The 18,928-nt window shown below is 40.8% G+C and overlaps 1 protein-coding gene across 3 annotated transcripts in view; it reads right to left on the bottom strand.

Moving 5' to 3' along the window:
- The window catches only part of LOC114443915 (cingulin-like protein 1), a 37,970-nt gene that overhangs the window by 4,109 nt on the left and 14,933 nt on the right, over positions 1 to 18,928 (bottom strand). Inside the window, exons 4-18 of one of the 3 annotated variants that reach the window (XM_028418292.1) lie at positions 10,943 to 11,060; positions 10,198 to 10,388; positions 10,039 to 10,114; positions 5,453 to 5,561; positions 5,064 to 5,341; positions 4,217 to 4,507; positions 3,140 to 3,238; positions 2,827 to 2,991; positions 2,637 to 2,738; positions 2,369 to 2,427; positions 1,888 to 2,035; positions 1,692 to 1,796; positions 1,239 to 1,391; positions 625 to 792; positions 348 to 521 (exon numbers count right to left, since the gene is read on the bottom strand). In XM_028418292.1, the coding sequence (XP_028274093.1) occupies positions 348 to 521; positions 625 to 792; positions 1,239 to 1,391; positions 1,692 to 1,796; positions 1,888 to 2,035; positions 2,369 to 2,427; positions 2,637 to 2,738; positions 2,827 to 2,991; positions 3,140 to 3,238; positions 4,217 to 4,507; positions 5,064 to 5,341; positions 5,453 to 5,561; positions 10,039 to 10,074 (1,887 nt within the window). In that variant the 5' untranslated portion in view covers positions 10,075 to 10,114; positions 10,198 to 10,388; positions 10,943 to 11,060. Of the gene's footprint in view, positions 1 to 347; positions 522 to 624; positions 793 to 1,238; positions 1,392 to 1,691; positions 1,797 to 1,887; positions 2,036 to 2,368; positions 2,428 to 2,636; positions 2,739 to 2,826; positions 2,992 to 3,139; positions 3,239 to 4,216; positions 4,508 to 5,063; positions 5,562 to 10,038; positions 10,115 to 10,197; positions 10,389 to 10,942; positions 11,061 to 18,928 lie in introns of all 3 variants that reach the window. The other 2 variants (XM_028418291.1, XM_028418293.1) reach the window with 2 other exon arrangements.

The raw sequence follows: 18,928 nt of genomic DNA on the forward strand, positions 1-18,928 counted from the left end.
CAGAAACTGCAACATGTATATTTGGGATTATGGAATTAGCACGCTGATTGCTAAACAGGATTTGCATAATTAATACCCCATTAACCCCAAACTCTGATGGTTTGCGTGCCTGATTAATTCAAGTGGACATGTCTGTTTGAATCATTAGGTCATGTGCACAAAGACACTGTGGATGCTGTTGAATGAAAAGAGGAACTCACTTCAAGGATGAAACATTTAGGAAATGAGAAAAAATTCCAATAAAAACAAGTGTAGGTACAACAGTGCTAATTCTTTTCATTTACAGTATATTCTCTACATAATGCACTACTTTGGTTGATATGCTACTGACGCAGTCAGAACAGTACCTGAGCCTGTTTGAGTTGTTTGGCCAGGTCGTCCTTGGTCTGGTTAGTGGTGTGCAGCTCCATGGTGAGGTCGTCCACCGTCCTCTCTGCTTGTTTACACTGCAGCTGTAGCCTCTCTCTCAGCTGGATCTCCTCCTCCAGCGTCCGCTCCTTATCAATCAGCTTACCAGAGACCTGTGCACCAAACAAACAGATTCAGTGTACAGGTATACCAAAGGGAGCTGTGTTCTAAAGCACCCCTAATGACATAAGTGTGAAATGAGTGGAGAGACAGTACCTCTCCTTGCAGTCTGCTGACGAGAGCATGTAGCTTCTGCAGTTCCTGGTTCTTCTCCAGCAGAGACTCCTCCAGTTCCTCCACCCTTAGCTGGTCGTCCTCACGTAGTTTCTGTTGCAGTTTCAGCTCCACTGTAGCCTGTGTGGATACCTGCAGGGCCTCACCAAGCTGCAAACACACAGAAGTTACTTATATACAAGGGATGCACTGCACTGAAGTTTTACTGATAATTAACAAGCCTCGACTTGCAGAGAATTTAACTTTAAACTAAACCCTAACAGTATTTAAACATGTGGGGTTAAAGGATTGCCATTGCAGTGCTATAACATGCTAGCAGTTCCTGACCCTTTAAAAACCTCCACACTGCAGACAGACGCTCACTAACATGTTGTCTGGGGACTCAGTGAGCAATGGTCAGTGTCAGAGTACCTGTTGATATCTTCATCTTATTGGTCAATATTTTATTTTAAGGCCTGATACAATGCTTTGCTGATAATGCCATGCATCCCTGTAGTCTATATCTGCACATAGCAATGTTCAGCTACCAGTGGCAGCGCTGAATACTTTTGACCAGGCACAAGACAAAGATAATTAGATATGTGATATGTCTGTACCTCAGCCTCCAGTCTGATAATAGTAGCGTTGAGTTCAGATGTCCTCTTGTGTTTGGTGTCTTTGTCCACCTCCAGCTCCTCCAGCTGTCTCTCTGCCAGCCACAACTTCTCAGCCAGAGTCTTAGCGTGCTGCGTCTGCTTCTCAAGGTTCTCCTGAACACAACACACACAGATCAATGTTCTGTATTTACATACAGCGTGTGTGTAATATTCCAATAAAGAGGATGGTGCATGCCCTCCCTGACAAAGATACTGACTGTGATTATTGATTATCTATGGATTATCAGCTTGAGTTTCACATCAAAACTTAGAAATAACATCAATTGATTGGTAGTTTTGGAAGATAATATAAATATACAAACATATTTCAAAATGTTTTTATGTTCAAATTGGAGCCAAGCAGTTAGATTAAGTGTACACTATACATAATGTCCCTTTGAAGCTATCAATTACCTCAGCATCCTGGATCTTGTTTTTGAGTGACTGTTGGAAGAAATTGAAGGCGTACTCCTGAGTGTTGGCCTCCACCATCATGTCCCGGGCTTCCTTCACCTCAATCTGCAAAGCCACACACAAGAGTCAACTATCCAAACATGTGATACCAACATGAACATTCTATCTATTTATATATATATATATGTATACACACCTCCATGCCTCTCATTCTCTCTGCTATGTCCTGCTTCTCTCTGTCCATCTCTATCATCTGCTCCCTCATCCTCTTCAGCTCATTGTTCAGCTGGGTGTTGGTCCTCAGCAGGTCCTCATTGTTCACCAGCAGGCCGCGCATCTCGAACCTTCGCACATAGCAATTGCATGTCAACTTGTACAAAAAGGTTTCAAAGAGTTTAGTCAGAAGAAATCACTCAACAACTCAAAGCTTTACACTGTCCTATTTCATGCACACAAACACACACCAATGCTGCTTCTTGTGTCTTGCCCGAGGACATATAGGCAAGAAAGGTGATTGAACCACCAGCCTTATTACTGGTGGACAATGGCTCTACCCCCCCCCCCCAAAAAAAAAAATAAAATAAAAATATATATATATGTATATTTTTAAGAGTGGACACCTTTAAAATGTTACAGTGTAAAAATCTACTGAACAAAAGTTAACTGTCATGGCTGACCTGATCTGGTTCCTCTCTTTCTCCATCTCCACACTCTCTGCCTCCAGGAAATGGTTGCGCTGCAAAGAACAATAATAGTTTCCTTTAGAATAATAGCAAATTTAACTACTGTAGATGAGTCAAACCCCAAAACCTTTTATATGCAGAGACACTTCAAGTGTTTATCTAACAGCATGATGGTTTTATACAATATCAGATAATAATATTACATAAATAGATTGTGAAGTGGATTATTAACATGAAGTAACACATCCTAATGTGATTCTACCTTCTGGCAGTCATTCAGCTGTTTGGTCAGTTCCTCTATGTAGTTTTTTTTATTGGGAACCCCCAGAGTAGTAGACCGCATACTGTAGTGGGTGGGTGCCACCTGTAGCAATGAAAATGTACACAGTTACACTTTATATTGTGTATCGGATGATATAGTGCATGAGTCAGTGTGAGAGTGAATCACTTACAGTGTTGTTGACCTCAGCCCTCCTCCTAACCAGAGAGTCGTAGGCAGAGAAACGGGGGCGAGGGGAGATGAGGGTGGGAGTGGGTACACCCACAGGACTGGTGCTGCGACTGTTGAAGCTGTACAGGTTCAGCTCTGAGGTGGCAGGAGAGAGTCCACCCTGTATCTGGAAATGGAAAGGAGGGTCAGTGACGTGTAACACTATATTCTGTTTAAAATCCTGCTTATAACATAACAACATTTTAGATGTGAAAACGCTTTTTTGGGTCTATCATAAGAGAGAAAACAAACCACTTAGCCATCACATTACAAACCTTAAACTCTGACATTCGGAGCATGGGGTTGTAATCCATAGAGGTGGCCGAAGCATATGGACTGTTGAACGTCCTGGGGGGGCTGTCAGTGATCGCCACCTGAAACAGCATAACAGCAATATTAAACATATGGAAAACAGAAATAAAGGGCACAGTGCTAGTGAATTCTGAAGTGCTGATGCGGAAAGTGCATTTTGAGTGACAGTCAACAGTTTCGGCTGTCATTCAAAATCGAACAGATCTGGTCATTGCATAGCAGCATTTATGAACACCTGTATCAATCTGAAAAACATTAATTCAATTCAATTCAGTTTTATTTATATAGCGCATATTACAATCAGACATTGTCTCAAAGCGCTTCACAGGAACCCCCCTAAGAGCACTGTGGCAAGGAAAAACTCCCTTTAAGAGGAAGAAACCTTGAGCAGAATTTTACATTTTAAAAACATTAGAAATCATGTGTGTATGTAATTATTGCTGGGTAACGTTTTTTAATCAGTTGTGTATTAAACACTGATGCAAGAATGTAAAGTGATTGGTTTTGATTGAGGTGTGGCTGTAAAGCTCTGCTTTGATTAAAGCACTGTGCACAGTCACAGTAAGGACGGCCGAATCAGGAACCTTATATCTGTGCCTTGTCCTGGGGTTGGTGCAGATCATTAACTGCAAGGGAAATTTGCATCATGTTTTAAAGCTGCATGAGAGGTAAAAGTTTAAAAAATATCTAAAGAATTATGAAAAATGTGAAACAGTGAAATTGTTTGTCTGTTTTTTGTTGATTTAATATCTGATTCATACTGAATATAGATTAAAACATTTTAAATGTTATGTAACACTTTTACAAGTTAGCATAAGATGGTTGGAAGCGTAGGCAGATACTGGCACTTCAGTTGACTTTTCAGTTTCAGTAATTTGGAGCTTTTCAGAACAATTATGCCCTGAAGCTGTTTTCTCCAGAAGATGGCACTGTTTAATAGCTGGAGTTGTTCTCTGGAATCCTCCATTATTCAGCAGCACAGCAGCATCTGATTCTCTTGAAAACTAATCCCACACATAGCCACAGTCTGCCTCACCCACCCTGTCAGACATAGTGTCCCCGTCCCGTGAGGCCAGGGACTCCAGGGACCCTCTGTAGTGGTTCAGTCCCAGCCGGTTGGTCTCCCATCGGGACAGCCTGGGGCCGTTCTCCGTGACCAGCCCGTTGCCTCCTGGACCATCTGCGTCTCTGCCACTCAACCCGTTGGTCCTCATCTCGTTATTGAGGAAGAGTTGATATTTTGGGTTGTGGTTGGTGGACAAAGCTTTGGGCGTGGAGGGCTCCTCCTCTGTTGGGCTGTCTGGCTGCTTGTTTGAATCAAACTCTGACTCCTGGAGGGGCAAAAGGAGAGATAAAAGGTCTGGGTTAGCCAACAGAGTGAGGGGCTACAATCACTTAGGAATCAACTTAGAAAAGAACGAAGATTGGACTTTGTTTTTGTGGATGAATTTATATGATTTTAACACCAAAATCTGTATATTGTATATTGTAATGACTTAATACCACCTTTTCATACTGTATTATACCACAAGGCAACAGGCCAAACTCCTGCAAAAGCAGAATATACAACAGAAATCACTTCTCATGCAATAAAAATCAGCACAGGGCGTAGACCAAAGACATAACTATCAACATTTGAAGGGAAGAATCACGGAGCAGAGCAGGATTTGTTAGATCCATCAGTGAGCATGAGCACATTTTGATTAGTATGATTAGATGCCTTGGAAATTTCTTGCGTCCTTTACATTGCCATGCATTTGCTGCTTTAATCATGCAGCAAAATGCCTTCAGAAAACGTCAATGCCATGCTGCCGTGCCATCTTCATGCAGAGAGGACGCAGAGCTTTTCATTTGGTGCGAAGGCATCACAGCGTTCGGTCTCCTTACCGATCCCATGCCAGAGTCAGCCACTGAGTCTCTACCAGAGTCTGTGGTTTGTGTTTTGATAGCTGCTACTGGGCAGTCGATTCTTGCAGTTATTCGACTGGCCTTAGTGCCTCTCTGCATTGATGCACCCCCATTCTGAGTGTTTTCGCTGATTGTAGGAACCACAGTGATAATGGGAACTGGTTTCTTATCTTGAGCTGCACTGCTTGTTGTGGATGGACCTAATTTGGACACAGTGCACGCAAGAACCTCCACAGAAACCGCCTTCTGGAGTCGCCCTGTTCCAAAGGACGAAGTGGAAGATCCAGGTTCATAATCCGGACCAGAGAATTTACTGATCAGGTTTTTGACACTGCCAGCTCGCTGCAGGTTTGACCTGTGGGACAGACCTGTGCTTGGTTTCTTATGAGCGGCCCCCAACGCCGGCTCTGCCGCCTCTTCATTGATGGCCTGATGAAGGCTAAGAGGTGACTCGGGGGAAGAGGAATCTGGCGCTGGCTGAAAGAGGCGAACACAATAACAGATGATGGATGTTCCTTGTTGGTGGTGGCCATTTGACAATATATGTACATTTACTACAAATCTTGAAAAAGTCGGGTTGCTGGTAGATGTCCAACTCGGATGTTCAGAGGTCCAGGTAAGTCAGCAGATTGATTCTGGTGCTTGAAGTACCCGGTCTTAATGTTTTAGTGCATCGTTGTAGTTACATTAATCTCTCAATAGCTGTTCAAATTCACAGAAATAGGAAGAAACATTTAGCAGGCCAGTTACTATAAAACACCACTTTTGGAAATTGTAGCCCATCCACCCGCCAAGGCATGCTAAAATAAAACATAACAGAGGCAAAAGTATTATCAACCCAGTCACTGCTCCTGTAAACGGCCATATTCAAACTACCTATAGTGTACAGTGGCTAGTTAGGCACTTTACTTCCTTCAGAGCGGCATGTAAAAAAAGTGTTTTTCTGTCTGTTTTGCCTTTACAGTGTGGACTGAAATGCATACATAATGACATGAAACCCAGCCTCTGCGTTCCTACCCTGACATAAATCCCTCTTGAGAAACTGCAACATCTGCTCGTTCATCTGAAACCCCCCAACACAACATCCCACTTTCTCACACAGAAGTAAAAGGCAGATAGGTAGATAAACAGACAGATATTGGTACTCTGAAACTCTAACATCCACTCACACACAGGACAAAAAATGAGACAACTGGAAGAGAAAATGTCAGCAGTTTTTCGTTTTTGCCAAAAAGCCACTTGAATAAATCCAACTTTAATTAACAATCATAACAAGAAGGCCGATGCCACTTAGAGAAATGAAGTGGCAAGCATCCAGGGGTTTAACTTTCTGGGCTCGAGGGTCCAAAGTACCGAATGGCCTTAATCCAGGGACTCGCCTGGCCGCCTCCCCCGGGGACAGTGAGCCGAGGCTAGGGGTGGGAGAGAAGCCCAGAGCTGAGAGGGCTGAGAGGGCTGAGAGGGAGGGTGGGTGTCTGGGCTTTAGGATCACTACTAATCACTATGGTATTAAAATGTTTACAGGCCGTGCAGGGATTAGCCCTGAGCTGATGATTTTTAATGTTATTATTTTTGCCCCTCAGTCTCAAATGAGGGGACAGGGACACAGAGGAGTGTGTTACTGTACTTGTCTGTGTATGTACAGAACTGTACAATACGTTATTGCTGTGACACCTGAGCAGACCTTGGATCAAAATGACTGCACACACTGGGTCACTTGGGGAGTCACAGAGGAGCTGTTATATTAAAACATATTTACATTACTGCTGATTTAAATAAAGCACCCATAACCTGGCAATCCGAGGATTAGAACTCAACTCATGTATGGAAAAACTGAAGGTCAGACAGACAAAGCTACATTTAGGAAAACCAGGCCCGTGATCCCTGAAGTCCTCAACACAAGCACACCTACACTGGACGTCCATTCCCTGTGGCTTACTACAGTACAGACATATGGCGCAGAGCTGTGTACCATCTGACCCAGATATAAAACAGCAACTAAACACAGTGAACTGCTTGCAGATGCTTGATGCAGTAGAGGTTTACTATTTCATGTTTTTTACCCGACATGGTGGGAGATCGTGACTACAGCTTTGACATTTAGCCCCAGCAGACCAAACCAATTAAGCCACAATTCTCATAATGTAACTTAATGCCACATTTGCCAAGCTGAAACTACAATGATGACAACTTGACATAATCATGATGACTTTCAACCAGTCCTCATCAGGACTTCATTGAACACCTGTCTGTATTTCTCTGACTGCACTAGTGTTCATGCAGGTATTCAGATGGCAGCCAAAAATGATGATGAGCGATTTTCCTTGTAAAATGTGTTTACTGTTATGATTTAGTGTGTTTTAAGGTGATCTTTACCTAGTTTTTAACTGCATTTAAAAACAAAACCTAACCCTAAAAAAGTGAAACAAGGGGACTTGACTTCGGGCAATACTATCATATGTTAAGTTAGTCATATGTTGTCATATGTTTTGTTGTTTGCTTATTTTTTGTTTTAAGTGGCTTTTTTACAGATGCACTTTAATGCCACGCCAAAATAAAGGATGTCAGATGAACAGCACAGAGTAAAATCAGCAGCGTAACAAAAAGTAAAAATATATATATAAGCAATTAGTGACAGCAGTCTCATGTCGGACACGTATGTATCTCGCGGAGAGCAAATCGTCGAGCTACGTTTGGCCCGAGGCAATCTGCTTGGCAATATGTTCCTGTGTTGTTGTTGTTGTTGCCCCTTACACTCCTCCTGTCATTATGGCGGTAAATAACAGGGATGAATAAACCAACCCGTTGCTCCGTCCTCGAGGGCCGTCCATTTTTACACTGCGATCAGCTGACAGTTATCCCTTTAAGAGGAATATTTGTTACAAATCTGCTCAAGCTAATCCGGGATGACTCTTTAGTTAATGTGGGAATAAAATAAAGTGAGCTGGGTTTATTTCATTTTAATTTGACGGAAAATTAGAAACAGCTTATTAGGGGGACATAACATTTTGGGGACCCCACATATCCTGGTAATGTTTTACATTTTATAGTTTGAATATAAAGCACCTCTCTTTAGAAGATAATCTTTACAAAGCACATTTACCCACGAGGATAAAGTGCTGCAGAGGTTTCATTTGTTTTCCACCCCAGATGCTGCTCAGTGATAGCTCACACACCTGTGTCCAACCTTTATACATATTTTTCAAATTTTTCAGATCAAATTAAGGTGTTTTTTTAGGCTTTGATATTGTTTCCCTTTAACAAATGCTGCCACATCTATATGAGAGAGCACACACTGAGCCGACCGTACAAGTTTGTGCACTAAAGTGGCTCGAAATAAAAGTCCAGGATGGATCAAACCTCTTTAAATCAATCCAATCCAAATGTATTAGATGAGTATCTAATCAAAAAGATGTGTGATTATACAAATCCATTTTCTGACAGATTAGCCACCAATAATCTGATAAAAAGGTTACTGAGCATCGGATCGGCCCGACTAGATTAGCAAAGTGAAGCGTGAGACCGGAGGGATGAAGATGTCGATGGTTTGAATTCCCACACAGAAAAAAAGTCTTTTGCCTCTTGCTTTATGGAATTATTTTGGGAACCAGGGTTAAAAAAATGCCACAAGCCAAATTGTGTAACATCTGTCAGCTATAAAATCCACTTTTGCAATGAGCTGACCTACTTCCTTTAAAACCCACATTACAAGAAATGTCAGGAAATAAAATCAGTTGGGGGTAGCAGGTGTGTATTTTTGTCACAACTGGGTAGAAATAATAAGCAGTGTTGTACTGTAAACCAACAAGCTAATCTGTACAGTCAACATGTAAAGATCTACTTAACAAAAAGGTCAAAGAGCAGTTTTAAATTTTTAATGTGGAAAAACAGCTGAAAATCTCCCTTAAAATTAAGACAAATTCAAAGGGAAAAGTTTAAAGGGAAGGATTTAAAAAAATATGAAAAATAAAAATCTCTAAACCAACTAAAATGGTGTCTGATTTAGGCTGTACTACAGCAGTATAGCAGCATGTTGGCAGCCGGCCTGTCTGTTGTTTGTGTTTAAGCTTCACGAGTTAAACTGTGGTGACACTTTGACAGGCTTCCTGTTATAATAAGACTCCAAACCAGGTTTCTTCCCTCATCGTTTCCTGTCACAACTGTGTCAGATTATCAGGGTTTTTTATTTATTTATTTTTATTTTTTTGCTAACAGTGTGTTTACGTGTAAGTGTGTGTGTGTGTGTGTGTAGCTCTGCATCTGTGTGTGTGTGACAGACAGAGCCAGATGAGCAGGCAGATGTTTCCTCTGTCTCTACTCTGACTGTCTGAGAGAGACTGACAACAGCTGGACCAATGCCAAATAAACACACACACACAGGTAGACAAAGACGAGTGATGCTGTTCTACGTGGACTGAGCTGTTTCTCTTTCAGTGTTATTGCAGTTATCTGTGTGCTGATTACTGTTAAAGCTCACTTGATATATCTGTTTATTGAAAAAAAATCTATTTGTTTTATTTCTATATTTGGCACACTGACAAAACCATTGTTAGTTTAATAAATAGTTGAAGCAGAGCCGTGTTATTTGATATTGTAATCAGATCATGGGACCAGGATGCTGCTTCTTCTTATTAAGACATTCTAGTGCCTTGAAGTGTGCGTTATGTGATACTTTACGTTAGCATGCTAACTTTCAACACGGATCTAAAACATGTGGTGACACAAAAAGACACAGCACAGGCAGAGAGGACAAAAAGACACCTCTATATTTCACACAATAGCTGTGGATCCATATATTGTTGGAATATGAAACACACCGAACTGTATTAACATCTAAACAACGACTAATGTTAGATATGTTGTTAGGGTGTTTGATCATGCCAAGAAGGGATAATAAATAAATAAAAGTGAAAGAGAGGGAGAGAGGAGGTGTGAGTTTAAATGTTGAGCGTACCATGTTGTTGTAGCCTGTCTCGTTCTTTCCCTGCATGCTGTCCTCACTCTGTCTGCTGGTGAAGGGTTCCTCTGATCTGGAATAAAACCAACAAACATGAAAACCTGAAACATTCATTTCTAGTCAGCTGTTTGTGTGTGTGTGTAATGTTCTGGGTACCCGTGTGACTCCCTGTGTATTTTCTGTGTGAAACAGTCCAGTCTTTGCGTCTCTTCCCGATACCTCAGCAGGTCTTCGGTCAGCAGTTTACTGAGCGTGCTCAGTGCCTTCTCCTGAAACACCAGTCTCTCAGATTGGACCAAACAGTCTGTGATGGACGTCTGAAGCTCCCGACAAGTGTTCAGTTTAAACTGTGATGGAAAATAATGGGAATAGGCTTATAAATGAAGATGTTATGCTCTTTTTGGCTGAAGAGCTCCGATTCTTCCACAGTTATCAGACTGATTGTGCTTTAATCATTTGTGTATTCTTGTGTTTTCTGTGATGTTACAATTTGCTGTGTGCCTGAACAGAAAGTTCATCCTTGACCTTGGATCTGAACTGTGAAGTATTCAGCCACACACCCCACTGTCCAAATTAAGTTATAACAAATATACACAATTTTTACAAAGTCAAAGTTATGAGTGTAATGATGATGAATATATGAAAACACTATGTATTTACTATGTAATGTCTATTAGAAACCACTTTTGCAAGGAAGGGGCATTAGTCCAATTCTTAGTCCCTTTTGTCTATTATAGTTTTAATTTGATTCTATATATTGTTAAAGAATGTTATATTATTATTGCAGAAGGTCTTATCTTATCTTATCTTATCTTATCTACCTTATCTTATCTTATCTTATCTTATCTTATCTTATCTTATCTTATCTTATCTTATCTTATCTTATATGCCTGTCACTTACAGTGGACGTCTGAAGGCAGCAACTTCTCTTCAGCTCTTCTTCTGTCTGTTTCTTCTTCTCCTCAAGATCATACAGCTGAGTGGTTAGCAGCTGCTGGCGGCCATCAATCTGAAGGAGTCTAAAAAGACAAAGAAACATTTACTTTACAAGCTCTTTGCTCAAATCTTAAAGTGGGATTTGCATTGATTTACTTATTGGACACATTATTAGGGTCCACCTAATGGGTTAGGGTTAGGTAATTGATTCAGAACTGCCTTAAATCTTGGTGTCATAGATTCAACAAGAAGTTGGAAACATTTCTTAGAGCTAGCAGAGTTAGCATCACACAGTTGCAGCAGATTTGTCAGTTGTACATCCATAAATCAGTAGTTTCTGACACTCAGACCAACAACCATGTCAATAATAATAATGCATTGGTCTTATACTGTGCTTTTATGCTGGGCACTCAAAGCGCTTTACATTAAGATGCATTATTCATTCACACCACATTCACACAGTGGTAAGCTACAGATGAAGCCACAGCTCCCAAGGGGGAGACTGACAGATGCCAAGGTGCACCTACGGCCTCTCCGACCACCGCCGATTCATTCATACGCATTCATACACCAGTGAGTGCACTGGAGGCAATGTGGGTAAAGTGCCTTGCCTAAGGACACACAACAATGACTAGGGAGGAGCTGGGGTCAAACCGCCGACCTTCTGGTTATTGGACCTACCACTGAGCCTCTGCTGTCACATTCAAAGTCACTCAGATCCCCTTTCTTCCCCATTCTTCAGCTCTCTTTGAAATTCATCTGGTCATTTTCACCATGTCTCCATGCAGGAATGCACTTAATTGCTGCCATCTGATTGGCTGACTCAATTTTGCATTAATGAGCAGCTGAACAGGTGAGCCTAATAAAGGCTGTTTAATGTTGTCCCTCTGTGCACACAGGGCAGGACTTACCTGTTTATTTTATAGCAGCTGGGAGATTTGCCCTAGAAAATACAAAGGACAGATAGAGCACCACGTTTCACATGTGCTTTAAATGACGATTAACCTTTGATACTTTAAACCATCACATTTGGGTTAAACCCCAAATTTACCCTGTTGTTGGTGATCACTTAATGCTCTTCACATTCACAGTCCTTTTTTGTTTTGTTTTGTTTCTGAGTAACCTGTGGGCTCCTATTCAACATGAGATGGCTGCTCCCTTGATCAAACACTGAGTGTTATCATAGATACACAAAGAGCAGAACAGCTGATGCAGATTTAGCGATTACTGCTCCCTGTTAAAGTCAACAGCATATTCCAAACCACAATCAGCTGCAGCGGCGGTCATGTGACTGTTAACGCTGCAGAAGGATCACTTCAGAACTTCAGTATGGAAGCACGTTGCAGCATTGACAGTCATGATGATAACAGTCACAGAAATACTACCTGCTGCAGGAACATCACAATGCTATGGCTGATAACATACTATAGTACAGTACCACATTTAGAAGAGTGTATGATAAATATGTCATAATAATAGTGTTATAATTGAAGCTACACTTCTTTGTGTAGTAATACATCTACTGTGCTTATATATAGTAAATATGACAGCATCAGCGAGTAGTCCTACTTGCACCAGTACCATAAAGAAGAGGCTATCAGACTGCACATTACCTGACATGCACTGACTTCTCAGGGCCTCACACTAGAGTGTATTTAACCATCTGTCCACTTGGAGGCACTAACCCTCTGTGAGAGTGTCAGGAGAGCAAGTAATAAGAGGAGAAGTGTTTTGTTGTTGAGGCCCTAAAGGAGGCTCATCTGAGAAACCTTTGATGAACTAAACTGAAGAATCAACACGCAGAGAAAGACGAATTAGCAGAAACGACACAAACAACAGCTCAAAAACACAAAAGGCCCCTCTGAGAAATATATTAACAATATCCTGTTAATGAGGTTTTCAAGGAGGTCTGCTGACTGAGGGCTGTTACCACACAGGCCGAGGTAAAGTCTTTGATTCACATTTACTCTGTAATGCTGGAAGATTTTTTTTTATTCCCAGAATAATATGTAGCAATGTATTATATTTACTAATGTATAAGAATGCCTTAATTCTGATAATTAATAAACACTAATGGCAAGTTTTTCAAGGCATGAGCTGACCAGAGTTCTTTTTTTCCCCTCAGGTTATTTAAATTTAACTTAAATTACAACATAAATAAAGTTGGTTATGAAGTGTGTACAATGATGTGATCACACTAAAATTGCAAATGAACTGCCACCAAGCTCTGATTTCCTTCCAGATTTAAAAACCTTCACTCACACACACAACAAATACAACCACATATTCCAAAGTAAATTATACCCTAGATGTCAAATTTACATCTTTACTCTCACATCATAATCTTTGATGTTTATGCAAATGAGCAACCCTGACACCTGCCAATCAAAAACGATCCTACCAATCACATGACTTCATTAAAACATGTGTGTGTGTATGTGTGTGTGTGTAAGACAGAGCAATGAGGAGCATCATCCCCCCTGGTGAAAAGATAGTAATTACCAGTGAATATTTCTGTATGTGTGTGTGTGTGTGTGTGTGTGTGTGTGTCACATACTGTATGCACACACTCACATGAACATGTAAACAGATATACACTACACCACATGGAAACAATGTGTCAAACCTCTCTGTGACACACACACACGCACACACACACACACACACACACTGCCAGCTGTCGGTGTGTTCTGATTAGGTGCTTACGTACAGAAAAGCGTGAATAGGGCTCCATAATTACATGAACGTATGTGACAAACACATTTCACTCCATAATTGCAGGTGAAAAATGTGTGGGTGTTATTTATTTCATTTTTTTTTTTACATTAATGTATCGCGGTACTTTCAGCCTGTCACATATATAATTTTCAGTGCCTTGGGTTTATGAGGGATGTATACACTCTGTGTGTGTGTGTGTGCAGAATTTGTTTTGATGAAAGTGTTTCTCTCATGGACAAAGGTGAAGCTGTGTTTAAATGATAATGAATGTTGATGTCTGTCTCCTCTAATTCATACAGTGTTAAGATTCCATCACGGATATTTACAGTCATAAATAAAACTGTCTGCAGGTGTAAACAGATGAATTATTTAACAGAAATTATGATAACTGCTGTGGAAAAAAAACATTGAACCAAATCGTTGAAATATCTTTGGTGACATGGACTCATGTCATGTTGACGTTATATTTTTAAACCTATTCGCTGCCGTGCTGTTAAAAACAGGTGCTATGAAAAATATTTTACAAAAAGGGAAATAAGACAAATATCTTCTAACAAGAGGGGGGAAAGTTAGGTATAATAAAATGTTCTGACAGGCCGAGGAGAAGGAGGAGAGACTGTTACTGACACAGAAAGGAGTGAACAAAGCAACAATCCTGTTTCGTCTTGTTCAATCAAACAACTCTTGTGTGTCTGTTTCACAATAGAAAGAGAGAAAAAAGAGAAAGTGAAAGACAAGACAGAAAGAAAAGGATTAAAATGACTTTTTTAAAAAATGACTGCTTGGCTTGTTTATTATTTGTAGCTCAATCCAAGGTCTGCATCCTACAAAGGACTTGGCCATGTTCCGGATTATTTTGAACTCTCTCCTTCTGTGTTTTCTTGTACTTTTCTTTTGACTTACTTTATAAGTTTGTTTTATTACTATCATTATCCATTCTCTGTGATCGGCTGCCACCCCACCCTCATCGGTTCCACCTGTGTCTCATCACACTCACCTGTGTTTTTATGATCTGTTCGTACTTCAGCAGTTTACTGTTTGGCATGATGAGGACCATGAGATGTGGTTTAAAAAAAAGTTTAGTGTACAGGTGCTTGCTTCTGTGAACAATACTTTCTGGCCATAAATGCAGCATGTTCGTGACTGCTTTGAATTCAGCTCTAATAAACAATAATCAATGAGGCTTCTGAGCTCTTTCACATTGTTGATCAATTTCATGGTTAAAAATCAGAAGATTCTGGAAGATATGAGAAGAAGAATGAACAGAAGACGTGGAGAGTAGTTGACAGAGTTCTGCTGGGTATTTTCCAAACTGCCAGTCTGCCTGTTAGTGTTGGCAACAAGCACAACTCTTCTTGCGTAACCAGATTAAAGGCCATGTTTCACTCAGTTTATGGGAAAATGCCACAGAGAACAACACATAATCCGTCACAATCAGACCTCATCTATCCCTCCACCGTGTCCTGTAGAGCAGCACACATTTGTACAGTTGTTTCAGTACATCTTGTGCTATACTGCACATTAAAAAGCTCTAGTTGTTGTTATATGAATATATATATATATATATATACACAACCATTGTCTGCACTTATAATATTATGGACAAAACATTAATGATAATAAAAACATTGGAAACCCACCAACTATATTTTCCAGGACCTAGTTTTCCATTGTAGTTTACATGAACTGGCCCTTTAAGAACTTCCGTTCTTACTTCAGCAGGACAGATTGGAGACTTCCTGGGGTCTGAAATTCTAGTTATTGACTGCTTAAACAACCAGGCCACCCTGCTCCTCTGAAAGCTTTCACAAATACAAGTCAAGTGTATTTGTACAAACGTAATCTGAGAGGTAGACATCCAGGAAATCAAAATGTTTAGTGTGTTCTTGTATTAGTAGCTTGTTTTTGGATTCAGTTTCTTGGACCATTCAAATATATGCTGCTCATTTATAAATATAATGAAGCTTTAAAAAACACAAGAAATCCATCGAGGGAGAAAGGAAATAATAAATCTGATTACAGTCAGGAGTAGCAGCACCATGAGCAAACTAACACAGTAAATGTATATAAACACTTCCAAAAAAAAACATCACATTCCACCAGTTATAGTTTTATTTATGCTAACATATGATTGTATTGTCTGATGTCATCCAATCATGGAACCAAATCTATCTACATTTTGATGGGCTGTGATAGACTATCCTAACTGAAGCAATATTAACCAGAAATAAGCCTGTATTTGATTTGAAACAAAAGCCACCTGTAGGTTAAACTTGTTTTATTAGTGCAGCACTGTCGCCTCACAGCAAGAAGGTTCCCACTTCCATTCTGACTGGAGCCTTTCTGTGTGGCGTTTGCACGTTGTCCCTGTCTTTCTCCAGCTTCCTCCCACATTCTACAGACGTGCTTGTTTGGTCAACTGGTCACTCTAAATTGCCCGTAGGTGTGAGTGTGAGTGTGAATAGTTGTTTGTCTGTGTGTGATGCCCTGTGATGGACTGTGACCTGTCCAGGGTGTACCCTGCCTCTCACCTGTAGACAGCTTTGATAGGCTTTGGATGATGGATGGAGAGGAATCTATTAACAGCACTAAAATGCTGTGCAATTTGAGACTTGATCTATTGGATTGTGGTCCTTTGGTCATTTAATTATGGTTTTGTGCACTCACACTAGCCTCTTTTTAAAGAAGTCTAGTTTTTAAAATAAACACCATACAATAAATACCATTACATACCATAATCCAGCACATTCTGGTTTTGGGTTAAGAAGCTGTACTACTGAGATGAGGACCTAACACTAAGATGTACTTCTTTAGAGTTCAGGACAGAGCCTGGTTCATAGAAGAGTTCACTTCCAGTTTAACAAAGAAGCTACGTAAACTAAACTTTTGAAGTGCTCTGGGTGTGAAAGCTGCATGCATAACTCCACTCCGGAAAAAAAAAAACACAATCACCTTATCCCCTTCTCCTGCACAACACCCAACCCAGCACTGACATTACCACATAAGCCTCCGTTACAGCCAAGGAAAACCCCACTAAAATGCAGACAGGGTGACGGCTTCTTCCAGTAAGCCGAGTGGATATGAGAAGTTGGTATCATCATGTAGGGCAGGGCAAACATGACAGAGACACATTACAGTTTTATTACAGAACTGTTCATTTAGTCCCATAAAGCTTTTGAGTCAACCTGTGACGAGAGCTGATTGGTCTTGGCATTGAGAAGTAATGTTTTGGGAGATTTCCTGGAATAAGATCGTGATAATACATGTGTGTATGTGGGTGGGTGTCTGCTGCCGCACCTTGAACCCTGAGATGTGTTTTAGCTTGTCTAATCTGCCGAAAAGCGAGACCAGGTAATGGCAGGAGAACAGACAGCAGGAGAAAAGAGGGCGAGGCAGCAGCATCTGATTTACTGTCAGCACAACACAAAGTGAAACAAAGCAGGAATTTCAGCAAGATCCTTTCCTCAGCCATCTCAACCTGGAGACCATAGACACAAACAAAACGTCCTTCAGTTAAGTGAACTTCTATGATGTTGATACAGCTCCAGTTGTACCCATTCAATCTGTGGTGGTGATGTCACTTTGTACCTGGATTTTAGCATCGGCTGTGCTCTTATTTTAAACCTGGTGGCTGAAGAATTGTATTAAATTTTTTTGCTATTTAGATCCTTTTGTTTTCCATTATTTGATTTCCCAAAGGCATGGCTAAGATAAATGGAAAATGTATTAAGGATGCATTCACTTTCAGTTTCTCTTTTTTCCCTTTCTCATTCACACACTCTCTCTCACGCATAGCTAAGCAGGCAGGATCCTGTTGTTTTCTCCATTGGAGCAGAACCTGCTGCTGTTGTGAGATACAGTGAAACTCCCTATAATGTTACAGCTGTGTGACAAACCCCACAAACACAGAGCCACCTCCCATCCACTCAAGCAACACACAGCATGGCCCTCATTCTATTGAGTGGAGAGTCCACTTTAAATATAGAATAATTAACAATATGCCTTTACAAGAATATATAAGTTATAGTACACTTTTCAGTGAAAAGAACTGGGATCATTAAGAGAAGGGAAACATGAAGACATTTCAGTGAGCAGCATGCAGTGTCTGTAGTTTGGCAGTGTAGACGAGGTATTCATCCACTAAACCAGTGGTCCCCAACCACCGGGCCGGGGACCGGTACCGGTCCGTGGGTCATTTGGTACCGGGCCGCACAGAAAGACTGAGCAAAACATATATTATTCATTATCCGAGTCTGAAAGCTGTTTCATTTATAAATCGATCAGATTCATCCGCCTGTGCCTTTAAGCAACTGCCCAGACGCTTGTCTCAATCACGGGATACGGCACCCCAAAATTAAGCCCACAAGCAGCACAAATGAATAAAAAACAAACGTCTTTGGAGAGCTTCTTCGGAAAGGGGAAAAGGCCTAACGAGGAGACAGAAGAAGAGGAGCCTACCTCTTCAAAAAAAAAAAACCTGCATTTAAAAGACTATATCAGGAGTCCTATTTAAAATACGGATTTATTGGAACAGGTGATTCTCACACACCAAGTCCGCTCTGAGTGATATGTGGCGACAGACTCGCAAATGAGGCAACGAAGCCTTCAAAACTGCGAGACCGAGCACCCTGTATTAAAAGACAAGCCATGGAGTTTTTTGAAAGAAGAAAACATGAACAAGAAGGACAGAAGCAATAAATGACGGCCAAAACAAAATGACGGAGTGGACTGGACATAAGAAACACACTTCGGGTGTCATGTCTCCCATTATCCCCAGATGGGACCGCCTCATTGCTGAGTAAAGCTCAAAGGCTCCCACTAATTAAGCATAAGAGTAAGTTGTCTGTTTATGCACTTTGTTTTTATTTTATTTTATTTTCTGTGCCGGTCCGTGAAAGTATTGTTTTACATGATACCGGTCCGTGGTGCAAAAAAGGTTGGGGACCGCTGCACTAAACGATTCACCTGTGGGAATTCATGATTAAAGTAAATAATATCAGATGATCAAACATGAGATCATAGCATCATGTGACACCATCACCATATAAATGAGCCACAGCCAAACAGATAAGATTTATAGTCAGACAGAGCTCAGACACTGCTGCCAGCCATCCCGAACAGTGTCTGTGCCAAAGTAAGATTTTGGGAAATAGTCATCCTGTTTAGCCCATATGTATCATCTTATCTTTGATGTCTTGTGTGTAGGCACACAGTTTTAAGCTCATGTTGTCAA

Source organism: Parambassis ranga, chromosome 12 (genome assembly GCF_900634625.1).
Source record: "Parambassis ranga chromosome 12, fParRan2.1, whole genome shotgun sequence".
Taxonomy (NCBI): Eukaryota; Metazoa; Chordata; class Actinopteri; family Ambassidae; genus Parambassis; species Parambassis ranga.